The sequence below is a fragment of the Fusarium sambucinum genome, chromosome II, assembly GCF_050947815.1.
Source record: "Fusarium sambucinum isolate potato_lamoka chromosome II, whole genome shotgun sequence".
In the NCBI taxonomy this organism is placed as follows: Eukaryota; Fungi; Ascomycota; class Sordariomycetes; order Hypocreales; family Nectriaceae; genus Fusarium; species Fusarium sambucinum.
The window spans coordinates 2,981,480-3,000,173 of record NC_139293.1 but is presented as its reverse complement, the minus strand read 5'-3'; the positions used below and the strand labels follow the sequence as shown (position 1 = coordinate 3,000,173).

At 47.6% G+C, this 18,694-nt stretch overlaps 8 protein-coding genes across 8 annotated transcripts; 5 read left to right on the top strand and 3 right to left on the bottom strand.

Moving 5' to 3' along the window:
* Positions 1 to 601: 601 nt before the first annotated feature.
* Positions 602 to 2,154, top strand: FSST1_007815 (glycoside hydrolase superfamily; the record flags this gene model as incomplete). The annotated part of the gene is made up of 4 exons (XM_083224637.1): positions 602 to 860; positions 913 to 1,022; positions 1,089 to 1,593; positions 1,646 to 2,154. The coding sequence occupies 4 exons, from the start codon at positions 602 to 604 to the stop codon at positions 2,152 to 2,154; spliced, it is 1,383 nt and encodes a 460-aa protein (XP_083083776.1).
* Positions 2,155 to 2,945: 791 nt separating this feature from the next.
* FSST1_007814 (chromate transporter-domain-containing protein) lies at positions 2,946 to 4,552 on the top strand (the record flags this gene model as incomplete). The annotated part of the gene is made up of 4 exons (XM_083224636.1): positions 2,946 to 3,068; positions 3,128 to 3,175; positions 3,224 to 3,345; positions 3,403 to 4,552. The coding sequence occupies 4 exons, from the start codon at positions 2,946 to 2,948 to the stop codon at positions 4,550 to 4,552; spliced, it is 1,443 nt and encodes a 480-aa protein (XP_083083775.1).
* A 252-nt stretch (positions 4,553 to 4,804) lies between these two features.
* Positions 4,805 to 5,371, bottom strand: FSST1_007813 (uncharacterized protein; the record flags this gene model as incomplete). Its single annotated transcript, XM_083224635.1, has 1 exon — positions 4,805 to 5,371. One exon carries the CDS (start codon positions 5,369 to 5,371, stop codon positions 4,805 to 4,807), a length of 567 nt encoding a protein of 188 aa, XP_083083774.1.
* A 1,163-nt stretch (positions 5,372 to 6,534) lies between these two features.
* Positions 6,535 to 8,596, bottom strand: FSST1_007812 (amino acid permease-domain-containing protein; the record flags this gene model as incomplete). Its single annotated transcript, XM_083224633.1, has 6 exons — positions 6,535 to 6,769; positions 6,824 to 7,076; positions 7,124 to 7,719; positions 7,770 to 7,941; positions 7,990 to 8,229; positions 8,329 to 8,596. 6 exons carry the CDS (start codon positions 8,594 to 8,596, stop codon positions 6,535 to 6,537), a joined length of 1,764 nt encoding a protein of 587 aa, XP_083083773.1.
* Positions 8,597 to 10,918: 2,322 nt separating this feature from the next.
* Positions 10,919 to 12,262, top strand: FSST1_007811 (NAD(P)/FAD-dependent oxidoreductase; the record flags this gene model as incomplete). Its single annotated transcript, XM_083224632.1, has 2 exons — positions 10,919 to 11,131; positions 11,186 to 12,262. 2 exons carry the CDS (start codon positions 10,919 to 10,921, stop codon positions 12,260 to 12,262), a joined length of 1,290 nt encoding a protein of 429 aa, XP_083083772.1.
* A 539-nt stretch (positions 12,263 to 12,801) lies between these two features.
* On the top strand, positions 12,802 to 14,328 carry FSST1_007810 (MFS transporter; the record flags this gene model as incomplete). Its single annotated transcript, XM_083224631.1, has 2 exons — positions 12,802 to 13,369; positions 13,424 to 14,328. The coding sequence occupies 2 exons, from the start codon at positions 12,802 to 12,804 to the stop codon at positions 14,326 to 14,328; spliced, it is 1,473 nt and encodes a 490-aa protein (XP_083083771.1).
* A 451-nt stretch (positions 14,329 to 14,779) lies between these two features.
* Positions 14,780 to 15,637, top strand: FSST1_007809 (sulfotransferase family protein; the record flags this gene model as incomplete). The annotated part of the gene is made up of 1 exon (XM_083224630.1): positions 14,780 to 15,637. One exon carries the CDS (start codon positions 14,780 to 14,782, stop codon positions 15,635 to 15,637), a length of 858 nt encoding a protein of 285 aa, XP_083083770.1.
* Positions 15,638 to 15,989: 352 nt separating this feature from the next.
* Positions 15,990 to 17,330, bottom strand: FSST1_007808 (secretory lipase-domain-containing protein; the record flags this gene model as incomplete). The annotated part of the gene is made up of 1 exon (XM_083224629.1): positions 15,990 to 17,330. The coding sequence occupies one exon, from the start codon at positions 17,328 to 17,330 to the stop codon at positions 15,990 to 15,992; it is 1,341 nt and encodes a 446-aa protein (XP_083083769.1).
* Between the last annotated feature and the right edge of the window lie 1,364 nt (positions 17,331 to 18,694).

Here is an 18,694-nt window from a genome sequence, read left to right as displayed (position 1 = left end):
ACTTTATTGTTCAAGACCTCCGTCGCCCGAAAAGGTAGGTTGTAGGACCAGAGAGTCAGTGAAACAATGGCTCCAGTCTCAATTCCATGGTATTTCCTAGGCATTGTACGCTCCACGATCTGATCGTGAACCGAGATGAAAAGGAAACACGCTCGTGCGGAAACTCCGCTGACAAGTGATACTAGACCAGATGTGTTTCGGGCCGATGCAGCAGAGCAGCATTGAGTGGGCTGAGGTCATCTGGCTGATCCCTGTTCGTGATCACCCACTGAAACGTGGTACGCTCGTGCCCCAGACTTTCAATGAAAATGACCCCGCAAAACAGGGCATCGATCATGCGAATCGGGGCTTTCCATCAGTGGGTGTCCGAGTTGTAGAACTAGTCTGAATCCTTCACCCTCATCCTCTGAACAATGCTCGACACTGCAATCAAATCCTTCGCAGCGTACTCGAAACGTTCCAGATAGTATTGTCTTGGACAGAGACAGATCACAACCCGACATAAAAAGAGCTTTGTCCCGCCGTTTTCTAGTCACAAAATCATCATCCGTCAATCTCACACTTTCATTCACACATCATCTCTTCATCTCTTCTGTTGACCATGAAGCTTCTTCAACTTGCCGCCCTGGTGGCTTCCATCAGCCCATTCGCCAGCGCAGCAGACGCAAACGCCTGGAAGTCGCGAAACATCTACTTTGCTCTAACAGATCGTGTTGCGCGTAGCGGTAGTGATAGCGGCGGCAATGCCTGCGGCAACCTCGGAAATTATTGCGGTGGAACCTTTAAGGGTCTTGAGGCTAAGCTTGACTACATCAAGGGCATGGGATTCGACGCCATCTGGATCACTCCTGTTGTTGATAGTAAGTATCTTGGTCGTATATCTGTTTGGACCATGTCTAATTTTTGTGACAGACACGGATGGCGGATACCACGGATATTGGGCCAAGGATCTATACGAGGTTAATGCCAAGTATGGAACCAAAGCCGATCTGAAGAGTCTGGTCAGCACTGCTCACAGCAAGGTACGGAGATATGATCCCACCTACACTTCAACCTTTATCTCTGAGGGAATTTACTGACCGCCCCAGAACATGTACGTCATGGCCGACGTGGTAGCAAACCACATGGGTCCAGGCATCCAAAATCACAGACCTGAACCTCTGAACCAACAAAGTTCCTACCACTCTTCCTGCGCAATCGACTACAACAACCAGAACAGCATCGAGCAGTGTGAGATCGCCGGCCTCCCCGATCTCAACACTGGTAGCGCAACAGTCAAGAAAGTTCTCAACGACTGGATCTCATGGCTCGTCTCCGAATACAGCTTCGATGGTATCCGTATTGACACCGTCAAGCACGTCGAAAAGGGCTTCTGGCCGGATTTCCAGAAGGCCGCTGGAGTCTTCTCTATCGGTGAAGTCTGGGATGGAAACCCTGATTACCTTGCCGGGTACTCAAAGGTCATGCCTGGTCTATTGAACTACGCCATCTACTACCCCATGAACCGCTTCTACCAACAGAAGGGTGACCCATCCGCAGTGGTTGATATGTACAACGAGATCAGCCAAAAGTTTGATGACCCAACTGTCCTGGGTAAGTAATTATGAAGATGAGCTACAATTACATTAACTAAGTCGTTACACAGGAACCTTCATCGACAACCACGATAATCCTCGATGGTTGAGCCAGAAGAATGACCAGGCCCTCCTCAAGAACGCCCTTGCCTATGTTATCCTCTCTCGTGGTATTCCCATTGTGTACTATGGCACCGAGCAGGGTTACGCTGGAGGCAATGACCCCGCGAACCGCGAGGATCTCTGGCGTAGCAACTTCAAGACAGACTCAGACCTTTACCAGACTATCTCCAAGCTCGGAAAGGCCCGCTCCGCTGTTGGTGGTCTCGCAGGAAACGACCAGAAGTTCCTCAAGTCCAATGACAGCGCGCTTATCTGGAGCCGTGCTGACAGCGATCTGATCGTTGTGACTCTGAACCGAGGAAAGGGATATTCTGGACAGTACTGCTTCAATACTGGCAAGAACAACAAGACCTGGGACAGAGTGCTAGGCCAAGGAACTGTCAAGTCTGACGGTAACGGCCAGCTTTGTGTCAGCTATACTAACGGCGAACCTGAGGTTCTCGTTGCGGCAAACTAATGGGTGGTCGAGTTTGAACGTGACTAGTACTGATTACAGTCTTTTGTGTTGTATTCTACTTCTTATCTTACGAAACATAGTTTGAGCTCAGCAATTATTTTCTTTCAGACATCTATTCAAGTCCAGTCTTGCAATATGCAAATAGCTCTGTGTAAGATATAATTTCACTGATGAGATAATAAGGGCTACTAACAGCCAGGCTGTATAAATTGTTTGATACTGGTTCTGGTGACATGAGCTGCACGTTGTGGGGTATGCACTGAGTCTTCCCTTTTCCCCATGTCTTTGTCGTCGCATTGATCGTCCTTGGCCTCGGGATACAACAACATGGCAGATCAACAGGGGTTGGGGTGAGTCACGCCGCATCGAAGCTGTAATTTATCTGTCTGGTTTCCAACACCGCGGATAGTGAAACGTGAGGAAACGCGGTCGGGATTGCATAGGTACCTGTCAGTTTCGCACGTGTCAGGTTAGTGCCTCGCTCGACATTGGCTACCAAACTATCTACTTGGCGATTTACGTACAGATCATCTTTACCGTTCAGATTGACCTTCAGGGATAATATCTCCGCTAGTAATTGTTCTACCGTACTGCTATTATTCCGTGCTGTACCTGACATCCCCTCATCATGATTGGTCAATTATCCTTTTGGCCAAGCGACCAAAAAGGAATAGACGAAATGGCGTGCGCAGTCAAAAATGATGCTTAATAAAAGGAAGTTCCTGTCAATCAACTCTTCTCAATCCTTCATTTTCTCATCAAGACCTCGATACTGGACAGACGTACGCGCTATGGCAATCGGAGGGTGGGAGCACGCTATGCGCAGAGCTGCAGATGATAGTCTGCAGACTCTCAAAGTCAATTGGCATCTTGGCTTCACTTCATTTGGCGGACCACCTGTTCACTTTAAAATTGTTAGCTAAATCATTTTCTTCTCTTCATCTACTCAACTAGCAGAACTAACGACCACAAGTTTCATGACAAATTCGTCAACAGGTTAAAATGGATAGACGAGCAAATAGTAAGCACTCGTTGAAAAGTCGACATAGCCATTGCTAATATCGTTCAGTATCAAGAGCTCTTCAGCGTCTCGCAAGCTCTCTCTGGTCCTGGAAGCACCAAGATGTTGTATTGCATTAATCTCATCCACGGTGGGTTTTTGCAAGCTGTCCTGGCATTTTTGATCTGGAGGTAGGTATACTCAACAACTAACTGTAAGCCATCAAGTCTAACAATTGACCTCAACAGTGTGCCTGGTTGCTTCGGCATGTTTGGACTCTCAGTTGGTGTGTCCAATATTGGCGACACTCTCCCTCGTGCAGTATACGCTCTCCTCTCCGGTTTGAACGCCGCAACTGTTGGAATCATTGCTCTGGCAGCCGTTGAGCTTTCCCACAAAGCCATCACGGATCAAACAACCAGACTTGTTCTTTCTCTGACTGCCATGGCCGGAATGTTGTACAACGCGCTGTGGTATTTCCCTGCGCTGATCGTTGCAGGCGGCTGTGGTACAATAATTTACGACTACAAGTGGCTTCACCGTCCTGCACGAGGTATCAGAAATATCTACCTCCGGGCCAGGAGAGGAAGGGTTGCTGAAACGGAGAATGTCCAGGGCGCTGAGAATGGAACTGGCAACGACGATGGTATAAACCTCCGCGAGAATGACACAGTCGATGAAAGAGAACCTGAAACCCGCGTCGTTCCGCAGGAATATCGCCTTGGCTTCTCATGGAAGTCTGGAGCAGCGATCATCGTCGCATTTCTCATCACTTTCGTCGTCATCGTTTCCCTTCGAGGCACCCTGTCTCATGCTCCTCTTCTATACAAGCTCTTTGCCAATCTCTACCTTGCTGGTACAATTATCTTTGGCGGTGGTCCCGTGGTAATTCCACTTCTTCGAGAATACGTGGTGGCCGAAGGATGGGTCAGCCCTCGCGACTTTCTAATCGGCCTCGCCATCGCGCAAGCTTTTCCCGGACCAAACTTTAACTTTGCCGTATTTCTCGGTGGTCTTACAGCTGTTCAAGGAGGTTATCCTGCCATTGTGGGTGCGCTGATAGCATACCTTGGCATCTTCGTTCCAGGAATGGTTCTCGTTCACGGCACGATGGGCATCTGGGAGGTTCTGAGAAGCAAACCGTGGGTCAAGTCTGCCCTACGAGGTGTAAATGCAGGCGCTGTAGGACTTATATATGCAGCTGTGTATAGAATCTGGCAAGTTGGGTATATCGATGAGGGCTTCGAAGCGGGGAAGGGTCTGGCCGATGATCCATGGTGGGTTGTTGTCACAGCGACTTCTTTTGTGGGAGCGCGGTACTTCAAGGTTCCGGTGCCTCTGGCAATTCTTCTCGGTGCTTGTATGGGACTTTTGAGGTATGGGATTGTGACTGCTTAGAGGGAATAGAGAAAATAGTTGGGTTCGGTTTTTGATATAACTGTATTATATATAAAACCCTTGGCATGACGGAAGCTGTTATCAAGCTATATACACTATAGCAACTTCACTCTCTTTAACGCCTAGCTGTCTATAGAATCACTAGAAATATATATACCTGTAAACAAGAGAATAAAATAATATCTTAAAGTCAAGGTTCTATATACAGGAAGACAAGTAGTCTATACATGAGAATTACCCCGTTATACAGACTTAAGCAGAGTAGACACAGGCAACAGGGTTCTTGTTCTCAGTAGCACGGACAGTAATAGCCTGACAGTTCTGGTTGCCACCAGGGTTCTTGTTTCCAACATCAGCCCAGATACTGTAGGAGCCGCCAGCCTTCTTGCTGTTGGGGCACGCAATGAAGCCCTTGCCGCCGAAAGTGAGGTCTCCGTTCTTAGCAACCTTCCAGCCCTTTGTCTCGGCGTTCTTGGGAAAGTTGAGGCCCTTGTCTCCGAACGTGGCGTAACCGAGGACGCCCTGGCCCATGCCTGAGCGGTCGACGTAGGCCACCTGAGGGTTCCTGCCAAAGATGTAGAGGTTGAGTTCCCCAGATTTGTTGATGTTGAATGTGACTTTGTTTTCGGTGAGGCCTCGGTCACAAGCGGCGCCCTGGTTCTTAAGCTTGAGGGCAAAGTGACCGTTGGAAGCTTGTAGGGCAGCGTGGTCGATTTCCTTGTTGCCCTGGCGAAGTGCAACAGCGTTATATTCTGTCACTTCGGCGGCAGAAGCCATGCCAGCGGCGACAATGGTGGTGAAAAGGGTGGCGAAATGCATATTGATAGTGTAGTAGTAACACGACGAGTAATAGATAGTTGGTTTAGTTGATGTTAATTGTTGAAAGTGTGTGGAAGTTGTATGTTTAAAATCCCAAAGTCTTATGGATATAGTCTTTAGATGTATTCGTCTTCATGTCGATCTTTATATAAGTGCCGATGTAGCCGAATTGTTACTTACCATCTGATCAGAGAATACGAGATGGTCTGATGGGCCTGGCTGGGACTCCAGCACTTAGCTCGTGTAAGGACCAAGGAACCCCAGCTTAGTCTAGAACTCAACGTGTCTCCAGAAGAAATGCAGATCTGCATAGTATATTTTATGGAAATCTTAGACAACCTTGCAAGATTTCAACAAGGTATTGCTTATAGCTACACACCGACAGTTTATGACCACTTCCATCCGTAAATATGTACCTATTTGTTCAATTTTTATTTGTGCACCGACAACCCGGGACCACGGTGTCCTTCAAAAATAGTCAACCCTTTGCACTCAACCCACTACAATGAATATGGAAGCCCTCCTATTCCGTCAACTATGTGATAAACATTGGAGTAGTTGACAGCTGAAAGACATTCCGCCAGACTAAGGCTGGAAAAGTTAGATTTTGTATGGTGTTTCATATGCGTTGAAAACCACAGATAGCAAGAACGTTCAGGATTTATTGCCGGCTAAGACATATCACTAAACACTTTCGGCAATTACCTAACCGCAAATATTAATCGTATGTACATGTAAGTATGTTTACATTGACTAAGACGATTTATTTTGTGCCACAACGTATAACTGGAGTCTGGTAAAGCATGATTACACGCACATACCTCCATCATACAACAATGTTTGACCGCATCTTTGGGACGCAGTGACCAGTTGAAATAATCATGGACGGCCAGCTCCGGAATTGAAAAGCAAAACAAAAAAAAAACAGCCAAGATAATGTAATGCATATATATACAACAATCATATTGTCATCATAGTTAGCTCAACTTTGTGATTCCATATTGAGAACTTAAGCAGAAATATATCAAATAGAGTCTAGACGAAGACCCAGAAGATTATTCTTGTGAAGTAAAAGACTGTAATTCAATTGGACAGACTCTATGGCTTCAAATTTGACGACAGGCTTATCAACGAGATTGAATTCCATCCACAAACTGCATCGCTTAACTTTTAAGTGAGGCTTCAGAAGAGGTAACCAGGATTGGCCTCTGTCGAAGGTTCCCAGCCTCATCGTGCTCTTCATCCCATTGGACAAGATCGGCATTGGGAACTCGGACCAAACGATGACTGTTGGCTCCGTTGTCATCGACCTCGGTGATTTCGGTGCGAATACTGTAACCTTTCCACCTGGGCCATAGATACATCCAGAAGGCATAGTAAATTGCACACACAAGAACACTGGACTGAGGTTAGTATATGTGGACGGCTAATAATGGAACAAGCACTACTTACATTGCAATTCCAACAACACAGTATGTGGCATACCAGAAGCTGACATCACCAGCATACGGGCCACCCTTTGGAGGGTACCATGGCATGACAAGAACAAAAAGCTGGATAAGAGTGTAAAATAAAACAGCGGGATGCCAGGCCTTGAAGTCGGATCGTCCAATGCCTGCCTTGGTCCGTCTTCGGCGAAGCACATAAACACCAACGGCCATAGCAAACCGGAACATGGCGTCGGGGTATGTTCCCAAACTGACAACTACTAAGTATTAGGGATGATACAAGGACGAATAAGGTTGGCCATACCAAATGTAAATGCATCACCAGCGGGGGGTGCGACAATCATGATAAAGGTCAATACCCACTTGAGGAAATAAGGACCAAGCGGTGTTCCAAAGGGTTTAGTAGAGACCCAAAAATTGGTAAAGGGTAGAACACCCTGCCGTCCAATCTCGCGAAGCATCCGTGCGGAACCAACCAAGACAGCGAGAAGATTGCCAAAAGCACTCAGCAAAACAAGGAAGTTGAGTACATTAGCAGCTGCCTCACTACCTCCAAAGAGTTTCGAGAAGAAGATAGAGGCGGCAGTCTCACTTGCTTCGGCGAATTCCTCTTTTGGTACGACGGCAAAGTAGGCAATATTGCATAGCATGTACAAAACAGCAACGACTGTAAGAGAGACGGTGCCGTTTCGTTTGAGAGTGGGAATTGGGTTTTGGATTTCGTTGACGACGTTGAAGGCGTTATAGTATCCGGCGTAAGAGAACACTATACTGACCAAGGCACTGGCAAGGTCATTTCCATTAGGGGTGGCACCTTCAAAAGCATTTCTAAAGTTATGGCCTGGATCGGGAATACTGTCGATGTTGCCACCAAGAACAACGAGACCGGCAATACTGATGCTACAGAGAATGTCAGATGTGAAGTACACATTACAGGTGAAGGAACTTACAAGATAAGGGTGAGTATCTTGAGAGCACCGATAAAGTTAACCAGCCACAAGGAATATTTGTTGTGAGCGATAACAAAGATGACAGCCAGGGTATAAGCCGCTATAGCAACACCGCGCATCTGCCACTCGGTTGGAGTCTCGCCAGTCATTCGCCAAAGGTACTTTGAGAGAACTGTCATGGATCAGATATGAGAAGTAAAAAGATAAAAATAGAACTTACCGACGGCGTTACTGCTACTGAAGGATAGAATGACTGACTGAACAGCAAAGGTAACAGGGAAGAAATGCTTGGGTCGAGGGTAGGCCTGTTCAAGGTAGACAACCTCCGAGCCACTGCGGTTGGGGAAATAACTGGCAAGTTCTAGATAGACACTGAAACCTGAAGCAGCCATGATAAATCCGATGACCCAAATGATAAGTGCCAGGCCAACAGAGCCCGCACGATTGAGGATACTGGCGGCTAAAATGCTGTGTAAGTGAACGACTCCCTATTACCATCAAGAAAAGTACTTTGATAAAAGACCTTGGGGAAGACAGCAAAAAGAAGGTAAGTACGTACGTGTAGAAAAGATACCCGTTCCAACCATCATGTTGACATTGAGGAAGATAACCGTAAGCCATCCAACATTGTATCCGAGGGGGGATTTCGCCTCAACAGGGGCACCGACGGCTTCTTGGTATGAAGGTTTGGAGCCATTGCCACCTTTGACTCGTGTGTATGCAAGGTCGCCATCGTGAATGACAGAGCGTTCGGAGTCGCTTGCTTCAGGATCAGCTGATAAGTCGGGGGCCGTCTTCTGACTCCCGAAAATGTTGGAGAAGCCCATTCGAACGGGAAATACTATGAACGCGATGTTTGGTTGGGAGACAGCTTGACTGGGACTCTCTAGTTTTGTGGGAGAAGGGGATGTAATGGAATACTGGGATATATATCAGAAGTATGTAGCGACCACAGTATGAATGATACCATTTTAGCTCATCTTGATATAAGTCAACCAACAGTCTAGATGAGTTATTTTCTCTGCTTTTTCCAAGGTTCGACTCGTTATTACCGACGGTTGTAGCTCTTTTGGAAACGCCTCCGCTATGGCATTGTAACAGTATCGTAGAGTTAATCCACATTGGGTATCCATATGCGGCTGGGAGTTGTACTTGAGAGATAACATGGTTGGTGGCGAATAATGAAACGCCGAGATTTTGATACTACCACACCATTATGGGAAACAGTCTCAGCAAGTTCATATCTGTTGTATCGAGTAATGAGATATGTATAAACTGCTCTGGACTTGCTCCAGAGTTGATGTGGTTGGATTGCCAACGGGTTAGGTCTCTGCAGCTGCAAGTGTAAGCTCGCTAAACAACTAGAATCAATAGCCTTGAACTATTACCCAAGATCCCCTACAGCTCTTTTCAACGAATGAAGCTGAAGGAACAGTTCACTCATATTCATTACATGGGTTCTTCACGTTCTGGACACATAATTGTCTCAATCAAGGAACACCTCCCTTGTTCCACTCAATAAGATTGGAAGCTAGCAGTTACGCAATAATGGGATGCGATTCTTCTATCTACGAAACGATAGAAGTGGGTTGATGGGATAACGACATTGCTTCCTGTTATAACGAATCTCTGAGATGTGTCTGGATTGGGACTAGTCTCGCGGACGGATGAGTAACCGGGTCCCGGGACAGTAGTGCCGACCCATGACCTTCTGGGCTATATATAGAGGCTTGCGCAATCTGCTGAACTCGAAGAGTAGGGTAGGTGTCAGTTACAAGACATAGATCTTGATATGGTTTATAACTACAATACATGGAAAGACGGACGGGGAGATCTGATAGATACGGGAACTCATACCGGCGACCACGTGTATACCCTGCCACCGGGCTGCATGAGAAGACGCCCATCCTTGATCCGACTCTTGATATAAACCAACGTCTTCCCTCTTGTTTCTGTATTGACGGACTTAACAATGTTTTACATAAGCGCCGCAGGTAGGTTACGAGCCATCACACCTTGTTTTGCGCTGGCGACAAGATTTACATGCCAAGGATAAGTTTTGGTATCTCGAGGGTAATTTGACCGGTGGCCCTCGTCGCATGTCTGGCCTGAATGCCTATCAGGTCGTACAGTGGGTCGTAGAGGAGGCGTCTTATTTGTTATTAGAGATGAGCGGCCTAATCCGACCCTTGCTACTAGGTGCTTATATATCGTGGACAATTAAGCTACATGTAAAGAGTGCCATCACATCTGTTTCTCATGAGATCCCATAGCATCACATTGGACTTGGGATTATCTATCTGTAGAACGGGTGGCGAAGTCTAGGCGAATGAAAAACGCTCTTGTTCTAATATTTGTTTAGTCACTTGCGCTGCGCTACGGCTAAATGTTTCACGATCCTGTAGCATATAGTCGAGCTACATAGAAGAAGTTTACATTCCCTCTGTTCAATCTAGTCCTTACTATAAATTACATAGTAAATATATTATTAAAATAATTTATCTATAAAGAGAGATAAATGGTACGATATCGCCATATGGTCCGATGTGTGGCGCCGGTTCATACACTGTTCGGGACGGCATCCGTTGGCAACGGCAGTTGCTATGTCCGGTTATCGGCACCGGGACCGTTGTTGAAGAGGTCTTCTTTTCGCGAAATTACTCACTTTACACGTGCCCCATGTTCAAAGTATATCCTCCTGTCATGACCGCCCGGCCTCAATAATATTCACCGCCTTAATTGGGTCTGCAGCTTTTGTGTTTCCCAAGAATTGTCCACCTGATCATGGCCAAATCCGGGGTAGAGACCGACGAAGCGGGGAACAGTACGGAATTGGTGGAGGTTGTTCATGTCCACAGCCACTGAAAGCTTCCATCGGCTACGCTAACTGATTCTGCGGTCCTTATGGAGAGACTCTATGAACCTTTTCCATCTTGTCCAACCAGAAAATGGCCATCGTATCATCTGGTATCGCGATATCGGATCGGGATCCGAGGTGGCTATTATCTCCAACCAGCCAAAGCAACCTGAGAGTCAGCATGCAGGTATTTTTAACACGGCCTCGCCTCTATTCCATTATTCTGTTCTTCTCTTCATCTTCATCACTGTCGTCTTGAAACCTCTGGACTATCCCAGCCATCTCAAGCACCATGTCTAAAGACCAAACACACCAATCGATCCTCATTCTCGGTGGCGGCTGCTTCGGCTTGGCCACGGCCTTTGAGCTTGCGCAACAGGGTTACAAGGACATCACAATACTCGAAAAGGACGTGGATGTGCCGAGTCGGTTCTCAGCAGCTTACGACCTCAACAAGGTCATCCGCGCCGAGTATGCCGATGACTTTTATACCCAGCTGGCTCTGGTATGTAACCTATTCACTCTGTATGTGGAGACCTGAGGTTAACATTCCCGGCAGGACGCCATTCGCAAATGGCAATCAGATCCTCTTTACGCACCTCATTACCACCAAACAGGTTTCCTCAACGTGACATCCGGCAAAGCTGCTCAAAACACAAAGGGTGCAGTAGAGAGCTACTTTCAGTCTCTCCAAAAGAATCCAGCTTTCAATGGCCAAACCACGCGTGTTGGCAGCAGCCAAGAGATTAAGAAGCTCGTCCCCAAATTCACAGGTCCCCTCACGGGCTTCAAAGGCTATCACAACAAGCTTGCAGGTTATGGCCACTCTGCTAATGCTTCGAGAGCTGTTTATGAGCAGTGTGTTAAACTTGGTGTCAAGTTCCATCTGGGCAAGAATGACGGTGAAGTTGACTCTTTACTGTATGCGTCAAGTCGCGAGGGTACAAAGTGTATCGGTGCTCGGACTCGTGGAGGAAGCATTCACACCGCTGATACGACTATCGTCGCTCTGGGTGCTGATGCTGCCAACCTCCTTCCTCGAGTCGGCAAGCAAATGACAGGTCGGGCTTGGGGTGTCGCACACATCCAACTTACAGACGAAGAAGCAGCCGACCTCAAGGGAATCCCCGTCACAAACGTGCGAGATTTGGCATTCTTCTTTGAGCCTGATATGAAGACCAAGAAACTCAAGTTCTGCCATATGGGAGGTGCTTTTACAAACTACTCCTTCACCAAAGATGGTCTTTCGGTTCCTTTCCCCGAATTGTCTGATTCACAGTTCATGCCCCTCGAAGACGAGACGCATATCCGCCAACTTCTGAGAGAGGTGTTTCCCCAGCTTGCAGACCGACCCTTGATCGACCAGCATCTTTGCTGGTTCGCGGATACGGATGACTCTGACTTCATCATCGACTACGTCCCTGATACGAACGGTACCCTGGTAGTTTTGAGTGGAGATAGTGGACACGGATTCAAGATGATGCCTATCTTCGGGCAGTTTGTGCATAAGTTGCTTGTTGATGAGAGACAGGATCAACGAAAGTGGCAGTGGAAAGGCAGCAAGCCGAAGGCAGCAGCTGTTTGGAGGAGTAGCGATAGTCAAGAGCTCGCCAGTGTTCCTCGAGCCAAGTTGTGAGCCTGCTATAATAGGCGTTGGATTTTACTACAAGCTCTCGTCTTTGCTAGTGCAATAACATTAATTACGATTATTTCCCCTCTCGACCAATGCCGATCCGGACATCAATCTTCGCAGTCTATCATGCTTTCGATCTAGTAAAGCTCGATCGCTGTATATTGAGATACAACAAAGCGGTGAAATTCACTGTCTCATGCGTACAATACGGTCTTGGCTCGGATAGTTCGGGTCCTTTTGACTTACCCGATCCTTCGTCTTAAACCTGATTGATCAGTGAGTCATTCGTGCATCATACAAGGGCCATCCCATTCGTCAGCTTACGCGCCCAGCATGATTTACCTGCCATTCTAGTTTGCCGATCTGATAAGTTAGATTTGATCTGATAAGCAGCCACATATCGTGACCGATAACTCCGCGCTACTTGACCGCAGAAGCGACGGTCTCCGGTTGCTGCCTGTTATCTGCGAGTATATATACGGTATGGCAGACTGGAGATCTGACTATTTTCTAGATGATCTTATCAATCAGTCTGCAACAAAATGGTCGACGTAAAGCAGAACCCTCTCGAGCCCGTGTTCGATACTGAGCTCGCTGTCATCAGAGCGACTCATCCAGACCCATATCTAGTCGCCTTCAATGATCTCGACAGCGACAACCCCAAGAATTGGCCAGAGCGACGCAAATGGGCTGTCACGAATGTCCTTTCAGTAACTGGGTTTAACCGCATCCTTGTATCAACAGTCATGGCTCCTGCACTGTCCATCATCGCGAAGGACCTGGACATGACACCGACACAGTCAGTGATGGCATTGAGTATCTACCTCTTGGCAACTGCCTTCGGGCCTCTTGTCATCGGGCCCTTGTCCGAAGTTTATGGGCGCAAGACCATCCTACACGTCTCTAACATCTGGTTTCTTATATGGAACGTCGCATGCGGCTTTGCAAACACCAAAGAGTTGCTGATCGGTGCGAGATTCCTTGCTGGGTTTGGAGCGAGTGCTGTCTACGCCCTTGGAGGAGGCGTTTTGGGTGATATCTGGCGCCCAGACCAGCGTGGGAAGTCACTTGGTTGGTACATGGTTATTCCTCTAGTGGGTGCTGCAGTCGGTAAATATCACTACTCCTGTCTTTGTAGCGGCAAATCACTGATTCTTCAAAAAGGTCCCATCATTGGAGGATTCATGACCTACAGAGTCACATGGAGATGGATGTTCTGGTCAACCTCTTTGTTCCAAGTAGCCATGGCCGCTCTTTCATTCACTACTTTCCAAGAGACGTATGCACCGGCAATTCTAAAGCAACGAGCTCAGAGGTTACGCAAAGAAACTGGCGAGCCATACTACACATATGCGGAGCGCACTCAAGAGGAGATGTCGTTGACAAAGATTCTTGGTCAAGCTATGAGTCGCCCTCTGCGCCTACTCGTATTTCATCCAATCATCCAGGTCGCAGCTGCTATCTCAGCCCTTAGCTATGGCCTTCTATACATTGTACTGTCTAGCTTTGCAGAGCTCTGGGCCCAGCATTACGGGCAGTCTGTCGAAATCAGTGGCTTACATTACATCGCGTGCGCCCTTGGAGAACTTCTCGGATCACAACTTGGTGCACCGCTTATGGACTATTGGTTTCGCAAAATGGAACGTCGCACAGGAGGCCAGCATGTTCCAGAGCATAGAGTCCCCTTGATGCTCATGTTTGCTTTTGTGGCACCAATCGGGTTCGTTGTCTACGGATGGTGCGCTGAGTACCGAGTTCACTGGGCTTGGGTTGACGTGGCCATGTGTATCACAATGTTCGGTATGCAACTCGCGGGGATGCCGTTGCAGGCATATCTTATGGATTCGTATCCAGATCATACCTCCAGTGCCATCGCAGCACAGCAGTTTCCACGCAGTTTGGCAGCTTTTCTGTTCCCGCTTTTTACACCCCAGATGTACTCTGCGCTGGGGTATGGATGGGGAAATAGTGCTTTGGCTTTCGTCGAATTGACTCTAGCAATAGCTGCACCCATCATGCTGTTGAAGTATGGTGCCAGGTTGAGAGCACGGGCGACCTCGAGTCTTTGATGTTTTGGGCAGCATCGGAGCAGCGACATTCGTATTCCCATGATTCCGGAGTTACACGACGTGATGAACTGCCGGTCGAGAACGAGATAAAAGTCACTCTATGCTATTGAGACCGGAGCCCAAGGTAATCACATATTGTTATGCCGTAGAACATAATTGTGGGTTTTCATGTCACTTAATAGAAAGGCTAAACCCAGCATTATTGTTGTCAACTTCAGATGTTGTTTTCCTTGATCCCAGAGTGTGTGAAACGTGACTACGCCATTTTTATGCTGACACTTCCGTCTCACAATTACGACCAATCCAGAATTAGTGGGTTATCATCTTGTTATAGTGCTTACAGTGCTTATGTCAGGCTGTAGGGCGTAGCAGGTATAGATAAGTACCGCCAGATCCCAAAGTCATCTGTTCACCAGACTGTCCTGCAAAATCATCATCGACAATCAAGACAATGGCATCGACACAACAACCGAATACCACACCATCCAGCACCGGCGACGATGGCCTCAAAATCATTCACGCGGGTCTATACCGCACAGCCACCAAGTCTATGACAGAGGCATACCGTATTCTAGGCTACAACGCCCATCATGCTCTCGACAACGTCTGGGCAGTCCCTTGGTCAAGTCTCGAGCAGGCAGCTGAAGCGACATGGCCTCACCTAGCTGAGCTCCCAGAATATACCTACAAGAGACCAGATGGATGTGCAACACCTCGGCCCCCATTCAACAGAGACGACTGGCAGAGTATTTGGGGTCAGTACGACGTTGCTACCGATGTCGCGTCCACCTTTGTGCCGGAACTTATCAAAGCATATCCTGACGCCAAAGTCGTCGTTGTCCAGAGGAAGTTTGAGAGTTGGTGGCCATCGTATAAATCGGAGTTGTTGCAGACTCTCTACAACACCACCGCTTTTCAACGCTTTGTTGCATGGCACATCCTGCGCTTTCGTGCACCACAAGCCATGATGAAAATCCATGCAGGTTTCTTTGGTGCCAACGAGTACTCACTCGAAGCTGTCGAACTCAGAGCAAGAGATGCATACGAGGAATATTACCGCAAAGTTCGCGAGGCTGTGCCCTTGGAGAGTGGAAGACGGCTGGATTACAATCTTGGAGATGGGTGGGAACCACTATGTGAGTTCCTTGGAAAGGACGTTCCAGATGTGCCGTTTCCGAAAGTAAATGATCGCGCTGATCATAGTGCAATGGTGAAGAGGAATAATCGGAAGATGATGATGGATGCGCTGAAGGTCATTGGACCCATCGTTGCAGCTGCGGTCGGTGTTGTTTTCTACTACTGGAGGTGATGGCTTCAGGATTTCGTTTGGCCGCTGAAAGCATAAGGAACAGGATTACTAGGAAAGTTCATATCATTAAGACTGTCTTGAGGTTAATATTCTCCAACTTGGCCATGACGCTACATCTCTTGTATTCGCATTGAATCCCTTCTTCTAGTAGGTATGTCCCTGTCCTTCTCTACGTCTTGGTAACACCACGTGATTCTTAAAATATTATAAAAACTACTCTATCTTATTCAAGTCAATTAAATTATGTAGCATATTACATGATCATCGATGCTTCATCCTATAAACGTCTAGAAAGCTAGACATCCAAAGTCCTCAATCCACCCCAAATCATCAGTGGCTGAGCTATAACTAACTACCACAAGCTAAACACACCGTTGGGAACATTCCTCTTCTTTAGAGGGATCGCAGTACTATTCCTTGTTACGTTCTGAATAGTACACCCCTCAGTCTTATACACACTTGCGTACTGACCTGTCAGAACAGTTGCCAGCCACTGAATAGCAGGAGCAGCGCTAAGAAGAAATTCCTGAGCGTGTGTTCCAACGGAGTTACGCTGGTACAAGATATTGGCTCCAACGGCGCAGTATCGCTCAATCAACTTGTCCGTGTTGGCAATGGGGCTGATCTCATCATGGACAGCTTGGTAGGCAAAGATGGGCCATTGAGGGACGCCGTGATAACCCATTATGCCATCGCGGTTGATGACCTTCAAGACCTTGGGATCGCGGAACAAATCCATGCCGTAATCAAAGAAGTCAAAGATGTCGACCCCAGCGTATGCAGCACCGGCTTCCTCAACGGTGAAGTTCTCTACAGCCAGGAAACCAGTCTTGTTCTGAGGCCCCTCCGTCTTGAGCTTCGAGATGACATACTTCTGCACTTCGGGGTACTGGCTTGTGATTCCAAGAATGCCACTAGGTGCTAAGCCTGCAGCGTCTTTTCCGGAGATGCTCTCCACCACAGCAGTGATGTTGGGTGTGATACCGCCAATAGCAGCGCCAACAACAGTTTCCTGCAGGTCTGGTGCGTATTGCACTGCAAGCTCAGAAGCCCATTCGCTGGCCAATGCGCCTCCAGAGTATCCCCAAAGCGCAACACGAGAGGAGGTAGTGTTGAGACCAAGGCCTAGAGAAAGAACGGCGCGTATGGAATCAAGAGTTGCGTGTCCAGAGATGACACCAGCTGTGAAGGAAGCCAAGGGGCCTTCGTAGTCAGGCACGTTGAGAAAGACGCCCAGACCCAAAGCAAGATTGAACAAGTCAGTGCCACCAGAAGAATAGGCAGTGTAGCTGGGACTAGCGTCGACATCAGCCGAGTCGTAAGGTACCTGGTACGAAATAACAGCACTCTGGTTGAACACACGAGCAGCAGTGCTGTTCGCTCCTAGCTTGGGAGCATAGAGTGTTGTGACAGCCCAAGTGGGTTTGTACTGGCTGTCGGTTGTACGGTAAAGAACGTTGTAGATGGCAGAGCTGTTGCCGACGATGGCGGTCAGGTTTCCAGGTGCAGGGCGGAGACGAAGCACAGTGCCGGGTTCTTCATCTTCGTAACCGTCGGGAGCAGAATACCACGGATCTTCACTCGGTGGCAGGGGTTGAGAAGACACAGCTCTTTTGTAGATGTGGGATGAAGGGATAGCTGCAGCGAGGCCCAACCAAAGGCTCAAAAGAGCCAGAATACGATGAATGGCCATTTCAGGTAACAATGGTATAAATAAGAGAACTACGAAAGCATGCATTCAACAGCGGGGATCTAATTCTTTTTAACCTTTACCGTCGACGTTATAACTGTAGTGTGGAGTTTTTATTAATACAGGTAGTTAAAGTCATGACGACAGCGCACAATTGATGGCGCATAAGCCGACACATCCGTTTGAACCAAGGCTCAGCTACATTAATGGAAAATCCTGAAAGGATCCATGCTCAGCCTTTGCCAACTGGATGATGACGGGTTAGTTCTGGAGCTAAGATGGTCGGTAGCGAATCATAGCTCCGCAGCCTCGTCTTACGCATGAGGGGAACGGAGAAGGACGGTGAAATCTGGGACCGAGAGGCCGGGCTTAACTGTGCCTTGATCAGTCTTGGGTCTAAGGTCTGGGCGAAGTAATGCCACAGGTAGGCGGAGTTGAGAGGGGAAAGGAATGCACAGTCAGCTTTTAGGAGGCGGAGAATGGTTAAATCTCACGTTGGACACATGAGCATATTCTTATGATACCAAGATTGAGTTGCGACACGTGGTGACACAATGGGAGAGGGAACTGGGTTGACGCGGCACAGCGGATCGCGAAGATGTGGAAAGTTAATATCGAGAGGGTGGTGAACAGATTCACGAGGTCTATCAACTCCAATATTCACAAGTAAAGCGCCGCTGATTGTATTGTTTCGTAGTCGACTCGTTGGATCGGACGCGTCAGGCCGTCAGCTGGACTGGAAAGAGGCTTGTCGAGGGCTGAAGAACGGTTCGATTAGCGAGGCCGACGGACGTGCGAACGGACTCTCGGGAACTATTATAGCACCATGTACAACGACGGGAGGATATTCGCGCTTCTTGGGAGAGGTACTTGTCGTAGTTGGCTAATTGTTGGTCGGATAATCGCATCAAACTGACCTGTTGCTCCGACGCCGCATTGAATGGCAACTCAAGTCACGTGGTGATACGTCGATAAGCCGAACCAAATATGACGAATCAGTAGAATGAATCCATGCTAGTGGTTGTCGAGTTATTTTTCTCAATGAACTACGATATCAATCCTGAGATCTGACCCGACATTGACAGCAAGCCCATGCAAGATATTTGAGATTCCAAACAATACAGCAAGTACATTAATTTCCCTCTACCTTTGTAGCGTATCTTCATTCATCTTAACATTACATACCTTTCATTTTGCGGCATCTAAAACCCCAGTGACTAATTACCCTGTACCTCTATCTCAACTGCGATTCACAAAGCTGTCAAACACGTACTTGGCAATCCGCTAAACTGAGATGAATTGTTCTCATTCTATTATACAGTATAGTAAGTCAGGCTCCTTCCATGTAGATTATGCTTTTTGTCAAA